We start from the raw sequence: 20,655 nt of genomic DNA, 5'->3' as shown, positions 1-20,655 counted from the left end.
CAAAACACAACAACCACAACAAAACACACTACAACACACAGAACAACACACAGCAAACACAGCACAACACACAGCACACACAACACAACACACAGCACACACAACACAACACTTAGCACAAGACACACAGGACAATACAAAACACACCACAACACAAAACACAGCACAACACTCAACACACACAGCACAACACACAGCACAGCACATCAAAACACACAGCAGAACGCACAACACACAGCATAACTCATCAAAACATACAGCACAACACACAGCATAACACACAGCACAACAAACAGCACAACACATAACACACAACGCACACAGCACAACACAGAGTACAACGCACAGAACAAAAAACAACACACAGCACAACACATCAAAACACAGCACAACACACAACCCACCATAACACACACAAAACAACATGCAGCACAACACACAGAACACAGAGTACAACACACAAAACAACACACAACAAACACAGCACAGCACACACAGTACAAAACACAACACAAAACAAACCACACAGCACAAAACACGCAACACACCAACACAAAAAAAGAAACACATTCCACAACACACAGCATACACAGCACAAAATAAAACAACCACAGCAAAAAACACAACACACAGCACAACACACAAAACACAGCGCAACACAAAACACAACACAAAACGCAGAACAACACACGACACACATAGCACAACACACAGCACAACACATCAAAACACACAGCACAAACACACAACACACAGCATTACACATGAAACACACAGCACAACGAACAGCATAACACACAGCACAACGCATAGCACAACACTTAACAAACAACGCACAGCACAACACACAGTACAACACACAGAACAACACACAGCACAACACAACACAAAACCAAAAAACAGCACAACACACAACACATACAGCACACCACATCAAAACACACAGCCGAACACACAACACACAGCATAACACGAGGCACAACACTCAGCACAACACAGCACAAAACACAACAAACACAGGACAACACACAACACAACACACAGCACAACACAGAACACAGCACAGCACAACACATCAACACGAAGAGCACAAGACACAGCACAGCACACAGCACAACACACAACACACAAAACAGCATGCAGCACAACACACAGCACACAGCACAACACATCAAAACACACAACACAACAGACAGCACACACAGCATAACACACAGCACACAGAACAACACACATCATAACACACAACACACACAGCATAACACATCTAAACACACAGCACAAACCGCAGCACACAGCATAACACATCAAAACACACAGCACAACAGCAAAACAGAACACACAGCACAACACATCAAAACACACAGCACAACACATCAAAACACACAGCACAACACACAGCATAACACATCAAAACACACAGCACAACACACCAAAACAACACAGCACAACACATCAAAACACACAGCACAACACATCAAAACACAGCACATCACACAACAGACAGCTTACCAAATCAAAACACACAGCACAACACACAGCAAACACATCTTAACACACAGCACAACACACAACACACATAGCATAACACATCAAAACACACAGCACAACACACAGCATAACACACACACAACAAACAGCACAGCACACCACACAACACACAGTACACACAGCACAACACACAGCACACTCAGCATAACAAACAACACAACACAACACACGCAGCACAAACCACAAGAAACACAGCACAACACAAACAGCACAAACACAACACAAAACACAACACACAGCTCAAAACAGAAGAAACTGAGCACAACACACGCAGCACAACACACAGCACAAGACAAAGCACAAAACACAACAAACACAGCACAACACACAGACAAACACCCGACACAAAACACTACACACACACAAACAACACACACAACACACAAACACGCAGCACAAAGCACAACACACAGCAGAACACACAGCACAAAACAGTAAAACACACAGCCCAACACACAGCACACACAGCTTAACACACACCACATAACACAACATACAACACACAGTACACCTCAAAGCACAACACACAGCACACAAAGTGCGCAACACACAGCACAACACACAGCACAAAACACAACACAAAACAAAACACACAGCATAAAACACACACAAAACACAAGAAACACAGCACAACCCACAGCATATCACACACCACAACGCACAGCACAACATACAGCACACACAGCACAACACACAACACATAGAACAACACACAGTCACTATAACATACAACACACAGCACAACACACACAACACACACAGCACAACATTCAACACACAGAACAACACACACAGAACAACACACAGCATAACACACAACGCATACAGCATAACACATGGGCGACCTGGCTAAGACGCCAGGCTAGTGATCCAGCGAGGTTGAGGTGCTGGGATGGAGCCCACCTGTGACCGGGTGTAAAAACCTTGGAGTCAACTTTGTGTGCAGACTCTTTCAGTGTTGTCACAACCCCTAGTGTACAGTAAACATCCCTGTGCACCTAGCACAAAACACAGCACAGCACACAGCACAAAACACAACAAACACAGCAAAAACACCCAACACAAAACACTATTCTCACAGCACAACACAAAACACACACAGCACTAAAACAACATAAAGCATACAACAAACAACACAACACACAGCACAAAACATTAAAACACACAGCACAACACACAGCACACACAGCACAAAACAAAACACACAGCATAACACAGTACAAACAGCACAACACACAAAACACAACACACTGCACAAAACAAAACACAAAACACAACACACGACACAATACACAGAACTCACAGCACAAAACACAACACACACAGCACAACACATCAAAACACACAGCAGAACACACAAAACACGCATCATAGCACACAGCACAACACAGAGCAGTACACACAGCACAGCACACAGCATAACACACACAGCACAGACAGCATTACACACAGCACAAAACACAGCACAACACACACAGCATAACACACCTAGCACAGACAGCACAAAACACACAGCACAAGAAACAGCACAAAACACAACACACGTAGCACAAACACAACACACACAGCACAAAACACGCAACACACAACACAATACAAACAGCAAAAACAAAACACACACAGCACAACGCACAGCACAAAACACAACAAAGACAGCCCAACACACAGCACAACACAAATCACAAAACACAACAAACACACCTCAACACACAGCCCAACACACAGCACAACACACAGCACAACACACAGCACAACACACAGCACAACACACACACAACACAGCATAACACACAGCGCAACACAACACAACACACACAGCACACACAGCACATCACAAAGAACAAAACACAACAAACACAGCATAACACACAGCACAAAACACACAGCACACACAGCGCAACACACAGTACCACAACCAGAACAAAACACAACACACACAGCACAACACTCAGCACAAAAGACAACAAACACAGCACATCACACAGAGCACAACACACAGCAGAAAACACAACACACAAAACAGCGCAACACATGAAAAACACAGCAGAACAGACAACACACACAGCACAACACAACACACACAGCACAACACACAACACACAAAGCCCAGCACACCGTAGAACACACAACACACAGAGCACAAAACACAACCCACAACACACACAGCACAACACACAGAGCACAACACACAAAACACACAGCACAACACACAACACACACATCACAACACATAACACACAGCACAACACGCAACACACACATCACAATACATCAAAACAAACATCACAACACACAGAAGACACAGCGCAACACAGAGCACAACACACACAGCACAGCACACAGGAAAACACATAGCACAACACATCAAAACACACACACAAAGGCTTCAAAACACACGGGACAACACATCAAGACACACACCACAACACTTCAAAACACACAGCACAACACATCAAGACACACAGCACAATAAACAGACACAGCACAACACAATAAAACACACAGCACAACACACACTGCACAAAACACAACACAAACAGCACAACACACAACACACACAGCACAACAGACAACACACATCACAACACGCAACACACACAGCAGAACACACACACAACACACAACACACACAACACAACACACAACACATTACGCAAACAATACAACACATCAAAACACACAGTACAACACATCAAAACACTCAGAACAACACACACAGCACAACACATCAAAACACACTGCACAACACATCAAAACACACAGAACACACAAGACACACAGCACAACACACACGACACACCGAAACACACTTATGCAACAAAAAAGCACAAATATACAACACAAGACACGCATAGGATCACCCAGGAACACACAGACGGAAATGCGCTCATGTCAAGCCATAACACACACATAAATACACACATATAAATACACAAAACACAACAAAACACAACACAAACACATACACCACACATTACCTCACAACATACAAGAGACACAAACACACACGACAAATCAGACACATCCCACACAATTTTCACACACACAGATATAGCTCAACACAACATACAAGAGACACACACACACACAAAAGACAACTTACACACATCCTACACAATATTCACACAGACAGATATAGCTCAACGCAACATACAAGAGACACAAACACAAAAGACAAATCAGACACATCCCACACAATATTCACACAGATAGATATAGCTCAACACATCATACAAACAAGAGACACACACACACACAAGGCAACTCAGACACATCCCACAAAATATTTACACAGACACATATAGCTCAACACAACATACATACAAGAGACACACACACACACACAAGGCAACTCAGACACATCCCACACAATATTAACATAGACAGATATAGCTCAACACAAGATACAAGAGACACACACACACACACACACACATCAAACACAATATTCACACAGACAGATATAGCTCAACATATCACACAAGAGACACAAACACACACACACATCCCACACAATATTCACACAGATAGATATAGCTCAACACAACATACAAGAGACACATACACACACACATCCCACAATATTCACACAGATAGATATAGCTCAACACAAGATAAAAGAGACACAAACACACACACATCAAACACAATATTTACACTGATAGATATCTCAACACAAGATACAAGAGTCACATACACACACACACATCAAACACAATATTCACACAGGTAGATATAGCTCAACACAAGATACAAGAGACACATACACACACACACATCCAACACAATATTCACACAGATAGATATAGCTCAACACAATATACAAGAGAGACACACACACACATCCCACACAATATTCACACAGATAGATATAGCTCAACACAACATACAAGAGACACAAACACACACACATCCCACACAATATTCACACAGATAGATATCTCAACACAACATACAAGAGACACATACACACACACGCATATCCCCCACAATATTCACGCAGATAGATGTAGCTGAATACATCATACAAGAGACACAAACACACACACACATTCCACACAATATTCACACAGATAGATATCTCAACACAACATACAAGAGACACATACACACACACACATACATCCCACACAATATTCACACAGATAGATATCTCAACACAACATACAGGACACACACACACACACACACACACACACACACACATATTAAGGATTGTGCCTGTGTCTGTTTTATGCTATCACAACATTTAAAGAAATAACAACTGTAAACGCAACGAGTCTCTTAAAAGAAAAAGCATTCAGACGTATTCTGTATTGCAATACATTTTACTATACGCCATAATAGATATAGAGAACTGCGATACCATAAACATATTATAATCGCTTTTTGATACATTTGATTATTTTCTCCATCTGTAATCACTGCTCATATTTTGTCTTAGAAACAACAACAAGCAGAACCCAGGACTCAGTAAATCCCCAAACACCATCTGTGACTTCCATGACAACCATCCTAGGTGGAACTGTTGGTGGCGCTCTGGCTCTACTGGCTGTCGTCATCACCGTCTGCTGCTTACTTCGATCAAAGAAAGACAAACGAAACAATGGCTGTAAGTACTGTATTGTGTACCAGTGAGTGGTGGTGTGATTTGGTTCAATGAAGCTTCCAAAAGTATTTCACAGGTTACTTGATATTCATATCAGGTGCATGGGTTGTGTCCAACGCCACTTTTAGCGTGTTCAAATTGTCTCACGTCGTGTAAGCTTCATGTGTGTGTGAGCGTGCGTGTGTGTGAGTACAGGTACAGTCAAACATACACAGTTTAGGGTGAACAACTGGGATTCGAACCCACAATTCTGGGATTCATGGCCCCGAGATATAGTGACACAACCCTGCCACTAGTGCCAATTTTATGTAAAAGGTCGTGCAGGTAAATGATGGAGGTGTGAGTGTTTAGGTTCATGATGATAAAACTGAATATTTGTTGTATCAGGGAATGTCAACGAGGTGTGGGAAAAGTGATTGATGTGTTTTGGTTTAATGCCAATTTAAAATGGATTTCAATTTTATCAGTTTATCAGATTGTTGTGGATTAAGGCGTTATCCACTACGTTGAAACCGATACTTCCACCGAAGTTCCACAAGCTCCTGGAATGCAAAAGGGCCGTAATTCTGCACAGCGAGTTAGGGTGGATGCCAAATATAGTTTATGTCATCGTTCACTTCGTATAACCTATTCCCAAATTCTCAGCAACACTACACACTTCCCCTGCTACTAACACTATACGCCCCCCCCCCCCCCCAATTTATTGAAAAGTGTATAAATAATTAGTCTAGTGTTGTTCTGTTCATATTTCCTCAGCAGCTCGGGGGCCTGTCAATGGGGATCATAGGTATGTATACAGATATTTCTTAATTCTCAGATTATTGAAATAACGAGGAATTCTAGTAACACTTTAGAGTTATGTCATGGAATTGTTGTCGTTATTGCTGTTGGTCACAGGTGACAATACGAGTATTAGTACAGTACAATGAAGGTTGAGAAATAGGGATTGATAAATATGAAAGGCTTTGCATGTTATGTAAAAATGGTATAGATAATGAAATCCACTTTGCCTTTACATGTCTTACTCTTAATAAACTGCAAGTAACATCCAATTGGGTAATTTGCTTTGTATTTCGTTTACTCTGTATGTGCCTCAGAAGAATACAATTCTACAGACAGTCAAAGTTCATTATCCTCAGCCAATAGACAATAATGCCTTCAAATACGGGTGCGTTTAAAGCCTCTTTGGATGGCATTCAGTCGTATCACTACCTGTAATTTTGATGTGGTTGGAAAGCCGCGGTAATGAAGGCATTTGATGTTTACGCTTTGGCTGAAACCCACGACCAGAGGTGCAACCTGATCACCTACCTTCACACACAGGATTCGAACCCTTGATCAGATGTTTCTCACAAAATGAAGTGTGGCACCTTATACGACTTGACCTACCCATCTGTTCAGTGTGCTAATAAAGGACATTAAATCGAAATTAAAACAATGGTTCAGAAGGATCTCTACCCAAAAGGAAATTAATACATTTTTGAGCTATGGGTGATTTTCACTGTTCAGTTTCAACTAAAGTGGTCCGATTATGTATGTGGCGAAACCCTGAATTAATGTAATCCTACATTTCTAACTTATCAGACATCAAGATCCTGAACAAAGAAAAGATGCTGGTGAGTACATACAAGTTTTAACCCTTTTGATGGATTTAAGAAAACTAGCATAAGGAAGAGAGTTTTTATGGATGTCAACTTCTTAATTGTGAAGAACACAACGTTTCGGAGTTTTTCCTTACTGCTTCATCTGGTGAATGAATGGTATGAGACAGAGAGCATATATATGTACTTATGCAACAAAAGTAATAAGACAAGAAACATGATGGTTAAACTATGGGTGGCCTATAACTTATAATTTAATCCCGGCTACCAGCTGTACACTCTTCATCACCAATCAACACTAATTAATTATTAAGTGTTGGTTTCCATTTATCCTTTGCCAATCACACATCAACGCCAGTAATTGTGTAGCCATTTATATGTGTATCACTTCTAAATGCCATTCAAAGACCTAATACTAGTATGTATTTGATTATATGTAAAAATAGTCAAAAAAACATTTCCTTTATACTTTTGTTTGTTTTTCTCCTCTGTTGTCTAACGCCTGTTTGTTCAGGTACATTTTCCGTCCCCTTTGCAGTGATGGTGGACAACGTCCTCTATGACAGTTACGGTGGAGACTAAACACCAGGGTGAGTCTATGGCATAGATTACAACAGATGGAAGTGCTAGCCTCGTGGTCAAAGTGCTGGCTCTTCAAGCCCAATACCAGGTTCGATTCCTCACCCAACCACAGGTGCAAGATTGTTTCAACATTGATAAGTAGTATCCGCCCCATCCCGTCTCTGAACCTTGTCACCATCTTCGGGACATTGACCCTGATCCATGTGTAACCATGTACTTCTGGCTCTGTGTATTTTCTATGTCTTGGTATAGTATTTGGTACTGTCTCCGTCTGATCCCCTGGCGCTCGCTGGTAGATCTCAACCTGACAGTGTGGTTGTAGAAATATATGCCATCCCGGATAAAGAACGAACATCAACACTGAATGGTGAGTCGCCTGGTAGATCACATCTTGACAGTGGGGTTGTAGACATATATGCCATCCCAGATAAACAACGAACATCAACACTGAATGGTGAGTCCCCTGGTAGATCACATCTTGACAGTGGGTTTGTAGACATATATGCCATCCCAGATAAACAACGAACATCAACACTGAATGGTGAGTTCCCTGGTAGATCTCAACATGACACTGAGGCTACTCACAAACTCAGAAAGGAAAGACAAATATTCCTGAATATTTATTGAATAATAATTTCCCTGGACAAGTTTTATGTCATGAAGGGATGTCCTAGACCCCCCCTGCAGTCATAAAACATATGTGTTCAAGCAGCGCTGAAGATGTACCAGAGTTTTAAGTGTTGGATGGCTGTCTGAAGGCCTGTTGAACTGACCAAGTAAAGCTAATCTTTTGCAACAAACGTGATACTAAAGTATATCGAATTCTTTGTATATCCGTTACTAGTAATGTTTGTGTAAATTAAGTCGACTTCTTCCTCGTAGAGGGGGCAGCTGCAGGTGATGTATACAGCGTGGTACAGAAACAACCCAAGTCCGAAGGTGAAACAATGCCACTCCAGTCAACGGGCAAAGATGGTAATTCAGGTCGTGTGTGAGAGAGGTCTTGAGTGATGTGTTGTGTGATGTCGTGAGTGAATGAGTTCGTGAGTGAGTGAGTGTGGTTGCACTTTGTTTCCAACAATATTCAATCTGAACAAAATCGGGCTGAGTGAGTGAGCTTTTATTGATGTGTACAATCTATTAATATTCTAGCTATCTCACAGAGCATTATTGTAGTTATATCACAGGACTTAATAATATTTTACATCAGAGGACATTATGTCAGTTATATCACAGAGCATTATGGTAGTTATGCCAGAGTATTATGTCAGTTACATCACAGGGCATTATGTAATTTATATCACAGAACATTATATCAGTTATATTAATGGACATTATGTCAGTTATATCACAGAGTATAATGTTAGTTACATCACAAGACATTATGTAAGTTATGTCACAGAACATATGTCAGTTATATCACAGAGCATTATGGTAGGTATGTCACAGAGTATTATGTCAGTTATATCACAGGGCATTATGTCAATTTTATCACAGACCATTGTGTCAGTTATGTCACAGAACATATGTCAGTTATACCACAGGACAAAATGTCAATTATATCACAGAACATTATATCAGTTATATCGCAGATTATTATGCCGGTTACATCACAGAAGATTATGTCACTTATATTAATGGACATTATGTCAGTTATATCACAGCGTATTATGTTAGTTACATTACAGGACATAATGTCAGTTATGTCACAGAACATATGTCAGTTATATCTCAGAGCATTATGGTAGGTATGTCACAGAGTATTATGTCAGTTATATCACAGGGCATTATGTCAGTTTTATCACAGACCATTGTGTCAGTTATGTCACAGAACATATACCAGTAATATCACAGAGCATTATGGTAGTTATATCACAGAGTATTATGTCAGTTACATCACATGACATTGTGTCAGTTATGTCACAGAACATATGTCAGTTATATCACAGGACAAAATGTCAATTATATCACAGAACATTATATCAGTAATATCACAGAGTATTATGTCAGTTATATGACAGGGTATTATGTAATTTATATCACAGAACATTATATCAGTTATATTAATGGACATTGTGTCAGTTATATCACAGAGCATTATGTCAGTTATATCACAGAGCATTATGGTAGTTATGTCACAGAATATTATGTCAGTTATATCACAGGGCATTATGTCTGTTTTATCACAGACCATTGTGTCAGTTATGTCACTGAACATATGCCAGTTATATCTCAGAGCATTATGGTAGTTATATCACAGAGTATTATGTCAGTTACATCACACACCATTATGTCAGTTTTGTCACAGAACATATGCCAGTTATGTCACAGAGCATTATGGCAGTTATATATCAGAGTATTATGTCAGTTATATCACAGGGCATTATGTCAGTTTTATCACAGACCATTGTGTCAGTTATTTCACAGAACATATACCAGTTATATCACAGAGCATTATGGTAGTTATATCACAGAGTATTATGTCAGTTACATCACATGACATTGTGTCAGTTATGTCACAGAACATATGTCAGTTATATCACAGGACAAAATGTCAATTATATCACAGAACATTATATTAGTAATATCACAGAGTATTATGTCAGTTATATGACAGGGTATTATGTAATTTATATCACAGAACATTATATCAGTTATATTAATGGACATTGTGTCAGTTATATCACAGAGCATTATGTCAGTTATATCACAGAGCATTATGGTAGTTATGTCACAGAATATTATGTCAGTTATATCACAGGGCATTATGTCTGTTTTATCACAGACCATTGTGTCAGTTATGTCACTGAACATATGCCAGTTATATCTCAGAGCATTATGGTAGTTATATCACAGAGTATTATGTCAGTTACATCACACACCATTATGTCAGTTATGTCACAGAACATATGCCAGTTATGTCACAGAGCATTATGGCAGTTATATATCAGAGTATTATGTCAGTTATATCACAGGGCATTATGTCAGTTTTATCACAGACCATTGTGTCAGTTATTTCACAGAACATATACCAGTTATATCACAGAGCATTATGGTAGTTATATCACAGAGTATTATGTCAGTTACATCACATGACATTGTGTCAGTTATGTCACAGAACATATGTCAGTTATATCACAATACAAAATGTCAATTATATCACAGAACATTATATTAGTAATATCACAGAGTATTATGTCAGTTATATGACAGGGTATTATGCAATTTATATCACAGAACATTATATCAGTTATATTAATGGACATTGTGTCAGTTATATCACAGAGCATTATGGTAGTTATGTCACAGAATATTATGTCAGTTATATCACAGGGCATTATGTCTGTTTTATCACAGACCATTGTGTCAGTTATGTCACTGAACATATGCCAGTTATATCTCAGAGCATTATGGTAGTTATATCACAGAGTATTATGTCAGTTACATCACACACCATTATGTCAGTTATGTCACAGAACACATGCCAGTTATGTCACAGAGCATTATGGCAGTTATATCTCAGAGTATTATGTCAGTTATATCACAGACCATTGTGTCAGTTATGTCACAGAACATATACCAGTTATATCACAGAGCATTATGGTAGTTATATCACAGAGTATTATGTCAGTTACATCACATGACATTGTGTCAGTTATGTCACAGAACATATGTCAGTTATATCACAGGACATTATATTAGTAATATTACAGAGTCTTATGTCAGTTATATGACAGGGTATTATGTAATTTATATCACAGAACATTATATCAGTTATATTAATGGACATTGTGTCAGTTATATCACAGAGCATTATGTCAGTTATATCACAGAGCATTATGGTAGTTATGTCACAGAATATTATGTCAGTTATATCACAGGGCATTATGTCTGTTTTATCACAGACCATTGTGTCAGTTATGTCACTGAACATATGCCAGTTATATCTCAGAGCATTTTGGTAGTTATATCTCAGAGTATTATGTCAGTTACGTCACATGACATTATGTCAGTTATGTCCCTGAACATATGTCAGTTATATCACGGGACAAAATGTCAGTTATATCACATAACATTATATCAGTTATATCACAGAGTATTATGTCAGTTACATCACACACCATTATGTCAGTTATGTCACAGAACACATGCCAGTTATATCACAGAGTATTATGGCAGTTATATCTCAGAGTATTATGTCAGTTACGTCACATGACATTATGTCAGTTATGTCCCTGAACATATGTCAGTTATATCACGGGACAAAATGTCAGTTATATCACATAACATTATATCAGTTATATCACAGAGTATTATGTCAGTTATATCGCAGGGTATTATATAATTTATATCACAGAACATTATATCAGTTATATTAATGGACATTATGTAAGTTATATCACATTGCATTATGCCAGTTATATCACAGAGCATTATGTCATTTATGTCACAGAACATGTCAATTATATCACGGAGTATTATGTTAGTTACATCTCAGGACATTATGTCAGTTATGTCACATAACATGTGTCAGTTATATCACAGGGCTTTACAGCAGGGCAAAATATCTGTTATATCACAGGAAACAATATTGTGTTATATCACAAGACACTGTCAGTTATATCACAGGGTATTATGTAATATATCACAGAACATTATATTAGTTATATTAATGGACATTATGTCAGTTATATCACAGAACATTGTGTCAGTTATATCACATGGCATTATGTCAGTTATGTCACATAACATATGTCAGTTATACCAAAAAGGATTATGCCAGTTATGTCACAGACCACTTTGTCAGTTATATCACAGAGCATTATGGTAGTTATGTCACTGAACATATGTCAGTTATATCACAAAGCATTATGGTAGTTATGTCACAGAATATATGTCAGTTATATCACAAAGCATTACGGTAGTTATATCACTGGGCATTATGTCAGTTTTATCACAGACCATTATGTCAGTTATGTCACAGAACATATGCCAGTTATGTCACAGAAGATATGCCAGTTACATCACAGAGTATTATGTCAGTTACATCTCATGACATTATATCAGTTATATAATAGGACGTTATGTCAATTGTATCAGTGCCTGTCCCCAAAATCGTGGAGATATCGACACACCACCCATGATAGTCAGCACGGTGCTTATAAACCTTGCAACCTAATCGGGACGAATTCGTATCCCGGAAGATTGATTTCTCGCTGACCCAGCGAAGTTTTAATAAACAAAGAAAGGCTTCGAAATGTGTGCATGTCTCAGGAGAAAACTTAGTAATGTTCTACCAATAGCATGACACGGAACACATGGAGTGTAGTTCATTCAGACTGGTGACTTCGAGCCGACAAATGAATGCTTTAGTTGCAAAGTGATGACGAACAACAAATAATTTTGAAGAAAGGAACAGGGCAGTTGACTCAGAGATTACATTGGTTCTTCGCGAGAGTAGTTTTCACATTTGGCATGTGGTATTCTAGTTTACTACCCGAGTGACCCTGGATTAGAACACGTCCTACGTAAGCCATGTTTATCATATGAAGCGACATCATCGATACGGAGGCCTGACAAGATGTGTCTACCATTTTACAGCTGGCGTTTACAGCAAACAAAAGCACTTGTGTTCACCAGCTACTGGCTGCACACATTGTTCGAATCCCGAGTCTGTGTGTCGAACAATGTCGTTTCCAAGGATTGTTCGGCACTTCACAGTACAATAGGTGCATGGAATACAATGGAATCGGGAAATGTCTGTAACTTCATTCTGCCACATGTTTGTATTCATACTTTTGTTTTATAGATGAGATGTCCGAGCTGTACAGCCAGGTTCAGAAGCCCCAGAAGAACGGGAAGTGAGACACGAGTTGAAGATATACGGCCATGTCCCATACAGTGGAGTACCTTTGTAGACTATACATGTGATGTATCATTTCCAAAGTTGATCCTTGTCGTTCCGATCTTTCAACACCACGTGATCAGACAAAAAAAGCAAATGATTATTGAAACTTTCTGCTTAAAACATGACGAGAGAAACGTTTTAATACATATTTTGTAAAAAAAACCCTGTCTATAGATAACCCTATATTTATTGTTTCAATGTTTCTGGCACAGTTCTAGTCATTTTGTTAACACTCTGTCGTAGGCTATACATAGTGATGTCATTTTGTTAACACTTTGCTGTGTTTTAGACACAGTGTTGTCAATTTGTTAAAGGTCACATGCAACGTAAAACACAACTTTGCAGATTCTGATACCTTTCGGTATGGACATACCGAAACAAATCGTCAAAAATGCAAATTCAACTTATAAAGTTGAAAAATAACGCGATGAACAAAAACGCGCGAAATCGGAGTTCAAACGTTTCACTAATTTTCCCCAGACTTTTCTGGGGAAAACGGGTTTCAACAGCTGGGCTGCGCTCATAGCACGTGCGCAAGTAAATAGGTTCGCGCAGCTTGGAAGCGGGTTGTCGGGTGAATACTCGGTGAAGGCTTTGGTGTGAGCTATTTTTCTAATGTTTTGTTGATATCTCACAGGCGCGAGCTTTTTATATGTTATGACAGTAAATTAACTGTTTATATAATTTCATTTGTCTATTTCACCACACGTTCTTCTTACCGAGACACTTTCTCAGTTCGATACTTAAAAGCAATGTCATTATTTAGCGTTGACAGAATTTCTATCTGTGATTAAGATATGTCTTTTTTCACAGACAAAACTCAATGTCTTGTTTTATTGACACCTGTGTGTCTGCCTGCGGTGTCCTCCCATTACGCAGACAGCCAGTTCGCAGACACCTTAAAACAACAACTTTTACGGTTCAGTGAACAGATTATCTACTACCTGTTACCTGCACATTATATTGGAATAGTCGAAATAAAAACACAGGAACAAACTGAAGCTATATTATTTATTTTGAAAGATGGATGAAAAGACAGTAATTTGAACAATTTATTTTCATAAACATTTCTAGTCTAACGGGAGTCGGCATCATCATATTGAAAACATTAGCTTCTCTATTAGAAATTGCGACACTGTTGTATCATATAAATCAAATAAAGACAAATGTGAACCTAAATATTATTCATATTGAATAAAGAAGTTATATGTTTTGCACACAATATTAAGATATATGACGAGTGCACTTAATTACGATATATTTAGAATAATGTTTTTAAAAAATGACGCATCATGTCAATGTGGCCATGGATGTGAGAATGTTTTTCATTACTTCCTTGAATGTCCATTATATACTACAGAAAGACATAAACTGTTACAATCTTAAGAAAGTATTGCTAAAATTAGAACACTGATTGGTATTAATCGTATCTTACATGGCAATGCAGGTGTATCATTTACTACAAATCAGAATGTTTTCAAATATGTACATATCTATATCTCTCCAACAAAACGTTTTCTCAATTAAGTTCTGTTGTACATATGATATTATTGGGAGGGGGGCTTTTCTATCAATAAACACAATATAACCTCTCAGTGACAAGCCTGTTTTTATGTTCGATAGTAATTGATAGTAAAATCAATTTTGAGAAGAGATATCATTTATCATTTAATCACAACAAAGTTATATTTACCCACAATCAAACTTCTCAGTAACGAACCTGTTTCAGGCTCACCCTGCTCTACTCACAAGACAGTGGATTGTTCCATTATACCCGTAGGTGTTACCCTAATTAACCTTCTAGTTCAGTGTCTGCCAATTGGGTGTCTGTCAAATGGGTGTCTGTTAAATGGGAGATAACCCTGCCTGCCTGTCTGCTAATGACAATATTCAATAGACAACTGCTATCACTGAGCACATGCAATTTGAACTTAACACCAATCAGGCTATACACCATAAATAAAACGCATTGATTTATGGCCCGAGTTCGGTCTCTGTCACATTATGTAATTACACAGACAGGCAGGTGTGATACTTGAACACATGACATGTTATGATGTCTGTTGATTGCAAAATGTTATACACAAAAAATGAGCATGTTTTACAAAACCCAACATCTCTATATACACACACAATGAGCCGTGCATGAGGGCGGCATCTGCAAATGAACCAGCCGTTACACTTGAGTGCACACCCACCCGCTCCGACTGGGTTCGGTATCCCGGCTGCTTCGTTTCGAGGGAGGTAAACCCAAGTACAAAATATTGCACTTTTGATTTGCGATTATATGCTTATAATTTTGTTTATTTGTTTTTTCATAATCAGCAATGCATATTATATGTCATGAATAAGTGATAATTGTGTTTTAATTATGTTTGATTTTTTGGTTGCATGTGACCTTTAACACTCAGCTGTATGGTAAACGCAGTAATGTCATTTTCATAATACTTTGCTGCTGGACGTGGTAATGTCATTTTGTTGACACTTTGCTGTTTGCTAAACGTCGTATTTTCATTTTGTTGACACTTTGTTGTTTGCTAAACGTATTTCTGTCATTTTGTTAACTCTTTGCTGTATGCTAGACATTGGAATGCCATTTTTAACACTTTGCTGCTAGACGTAGTATTGTCATTTTGTTGACACTTTGCTGTTTGCTAAACGTAGCATTTTTATTTTATAGACACTTTGCTCTGTGCTAGACTTAGTATTGTCAATTTGTTTGAACTTTGCTGTTTGCTAAACGTAGTATTATCATTTTGTTGACACTTTGCTGTATACTAGACGTAGTATTGTCATTTTGTTGACACTTTGCTGTTTGCTAAACGTAGTATTATCATTTTGTTGACACTTTGCTGTATACTAGACGTAGTATTGTCATTTTGTTGACACTTTGCTGTTTGCTAAACGTAGTATTATCATTTTGTTAACACTTTGCTCTGTGCTAGACTTAGTATTGTCAATTTGTTTGAACTTTGCTGTTTGCTAGACTTAGTATTGTCATTTTGTTGACACTTTGCTGTTTGCTAAACGTATTATTATCATTTTGTTGACACTTTGCTCTGTGCTTGACTTAGTATTGTCATTTTATTTGAACTTTGCTGTACATATACTAGACATAGCATTGTCATTTGTTCATGTTCTGATGTATGCGTACTGAAACCTTGCTGATTCTGGACCAATCACGGTTTTGATCAACTGCGGCACTTGAAAAACTTGATTCAGTTCTTCTGAGATGCCCAAATGCACTTCTTGTCGGCCCTACAGAACAATAAATGATTTCTCAGTTAAAAACAGTTTAGTTTATATTGTGATGTCCGAGACGAGGAAAACAGATGTATCGAGGAATTGTGCTATTTCCTTTCTGCTCAATACTTGATAACAAATGTGTCTATGGATGTTATTGACTGGTCAGAAAATGGACCACGTCGGCTGTCACCTTTCTATTACACTGATTCTGTTTGCCTACTGTCTTCTGTTTATCCCGATGCTCTCTGATATTGGCAGTTATGGTCTGATCATATATTGCTTCCTCACCAGCGATTTTACTCAGTGTTTTATTTGGTTCGACGACTCGTGAAAGTCCGGGTTCGAATCGATCTTCAGTAACCCATGCTTGTCGTAAAAGGCGACTCGCTGACTTGGTTGACACATGTCATCGTATCCAAATTGTGTAGATCGATGCTCATGCTGTTGATCACTGGATTGTCTGGCCCAGACTGGATTATTTACATACCGACACCATATGGCTGGAATGCTGCTGAGCGCGGTGTCAGTGAGATTATAGCCATCGTCCAAAGATTAAAAAATATCAAGGCCCCAGGGTCCGATGGACTCGCTAACAAGCATGTCAACTATGCAGGTAGATCTTTAATCAAACAGTATCATCACATACGAGTACATTCCACAAGCTTTTAATGTTGGCCACATTCTACCCCTGGCCACGGTAAAAGTAAAGCTCTCCTCTCCAGCTACAGAGGATAAACATTAACGTCGATTCTTAGTAAACTGTTTGAAAGATTGCTCCTTAACATAATTGAAAAGTAGACAGCTGAAAATATAACGTTTCCCCACAACTTCCAATTTGGCTTTAGAAAAGACTTCAGTGCTGAGACAGCAGCTCAAACACTTGTAGAAAGTATTGTATCCTATAACGAAAGAGAGTTCCTTGATAACGAGAAAGAATTTAACCGTGTTTGCTTTGACGGTCTATTCTACAAACTCTACAATCTTGGAATTACTGGAAAACTCTGGCGGATACTACGCCTATCCTATAGTTCATTGCATTCATGTGTAATTATTTTTTTAAGTTTTAAGAAATGCCCAGGAATACGACTAGCCGATGACAAAACGTTTCTCACCAATAATCCAACATATCTCCAAAGACTGTTGAAGGTGACTGAACTATATATACTGACCACATAAAGAAACTGTGCACACAAAAAATATAAATATAGGCACACAGCGCATTTATACATAAATACATTTGTGAACATAGCAAGCATTGACGGTGGCGTAAGGCCTTGCAATGTGTTACTGCACGTGCAGCCCGTACAGATGCACACAACATGTGAAACTCTGAAATTGCTGTCAGTGTCGAAAGCTTGATCTTTGGTCATTCAAACGCTCACCAATTCACATGAGAAGTCGCACGCACATCATGCCAAGATTAACATCTGCTCAACGTCATGAAGCCATTGGAATGGTTCGAGCAGGAATGAGCCAACAACAGGTGGCAGCACATTTCCAATGGCATCGTAACACGATATCTGCATGGGTCAGGCGTTATCGAAACAGTAATGACGTCGCCGACCACCAACGTTCTGGGCGTTCCCGACGTAACGACGCCAAGACAGGACAGATGGATTCGGGTGACTCATCTCAGACACAGGTTCCAGACAGCAGTGACCACGTCCCAGACCATTCCCCAGGCCTTCAATGTTCATTTGGTAGCCTCTATGCCTCTTCGATGCACTGCTGTGCTTCACGCACACGTTTGTCATACCCGTTATTGACTTTGTGACTTCGTCGTGTGACCCCCTACTCGATTTTGAACTTCTGACGTCATCGTTACGGATATTGTTCATGTTCTTTTGACATTTTCTTGTGGTCAGATACTTCAGCTTATAACGTGTCTACATCATTTCGTCTTTGCTGTGATGTATTCCAATTATGAAGTTTCTTTATGTGGCTAGTATATATGCAAATAATTGGCAGCTTAAATACGATGCAGCAGAGCATCCCTACCTGCAAACCTGTATCTAGGAGAAACTAATCCCCCCATTAAATGGTCTGTAGTATATGCTGGAGTCCGAATGAGCACTACTATGTGCTCTACGGAGAGAACACAACTTGTCCGTGGAAAGCTAATACAAGATACAGCTTTATACAAATGTTTTTAGCCAGCCTTGGCCAATACCACTGTAAAGAATCACTGATATACAAGAATATGTTTCATATGAAATCACCCGTTTTTAACATGTTACGGCTTGTTGCCAAATACAGTCTGCTTAGTGAAATCGGTAACTACATTTGTGATTCTTTTGTTATGAAGAAAAATGCTTGGTGGCAAATAGTCAAAGATAAGGTAACTATATACGATCAAATGCAGTTGGTAAATGTACTGCAGACAAGGTTACCTCTCTCCAGATATCTAACAATAAGATCAGGACGAGAACATGGACTATGGATACTCGCTTTAGAACCTCAGAACTTCACTGACATTGCGAGAATCATAAGGCTTGGTGCAACTCCAATAGAATCAAAGGAATGTCTATGAGGAACAGTTGCTCACGACATTATGAAACACCCCTTTTATGTCATGTCAGTATAACCTAGTAGAAAGGAATTCTCTATTTGAAAGAATCTGTGACATGCTTGACATAGACATTTTTTTGTTAAAATGTGGACAGAAGACGATGATGTATTCCTATCATTCCTCCTTGGAGGTATACCTGACCACTGTAAAGATGTGTTAGATTATAACAGCTGGTCAGTAGTGATGGTAATCATTAGTTCCTCAGTTCGAAGTTGGGAGAGCAAACTCCGGCAATGTTCATAAATCCCTACAGTTCCTTCACAATGGAATATTCTTTACGGTTGTTTATTATATGAGTGTAATCTTCACTTTATGGAGGAAATAAAGAATATCTATCTATCTATCTATCTATTTATCTATCTATCTATCTATCTATCTATCTATCTATCCATCCATCCATCCATCCATCCATCCATCCATCCATCTATCTATCTATCGATCTATCTATCTATCTATCTATCCAACAATTCATCCGTCCCTCCGTCCCTCCGTCCGTCCTTCCATTCATCCATCCATCCATCTATTTATCTATCTATCTATCTATCTACCCATATATCTATCTATCTATTCTTGCACTTTTTTATTTGAT

General features: G+C 38.7%; 1 protein-coding gene across 1 annotated transcript in view; it reads left to right on the top strand.

The window, feature by feature from the left end:
- Window positions 1-14,557, top strand: part of LOC124261733 — a 61,119-nt gene extending 46,562 nt beyond the window's left edge. The window contains exons 3-7 of the mRNA XM_046696085.1: window positions 5,996-6,163; window positions 6,917-6,947; window positions 7,745-7,776; window positions 8,300-8,351; window positions 14,153-14,557. Coding sequence (XP_046552041.1) covers window positions 5,996-6,163; window positions 6,917-6,947; window positions 7,745-7,776; window positions 8,300-8,343 — 275 coding nt within the window. The 3' untranslated portion in view covers window positions 8,344-8,351; window positions 14,153-14,557. The remainder of the gene's footprint in view (window positions 1-5,995; window positions 6,164-6,916; window positions 6,948-7,744; window positions 7,777-8,299; window positions 8,352-14,152) is intronic.
- Window positions 14,558-20,655: the final 6,098 nt, after the last annotated feature.

The sequence above is a fragment of the Haliotis rubra genome, unplaced genomic scaffold (genome assembly GCF_003918875.1).
Source record: "Haliotis rubra isolate DU_JTF1 unplaced genomic scaffold, ASM391887v1 Scf806, whole genome shotgun sequence".
NCBI classification, from domain to species: domain Eukaryota; kingdom Metazoa; phylum Mollusca; class Gastropoda; order Lepetellida; family Haliotidae; genus Haliotis; species Haliotis rubra.
This window is presented reverse-complemented; position numbering and strand designations above follow the sequence as displayed.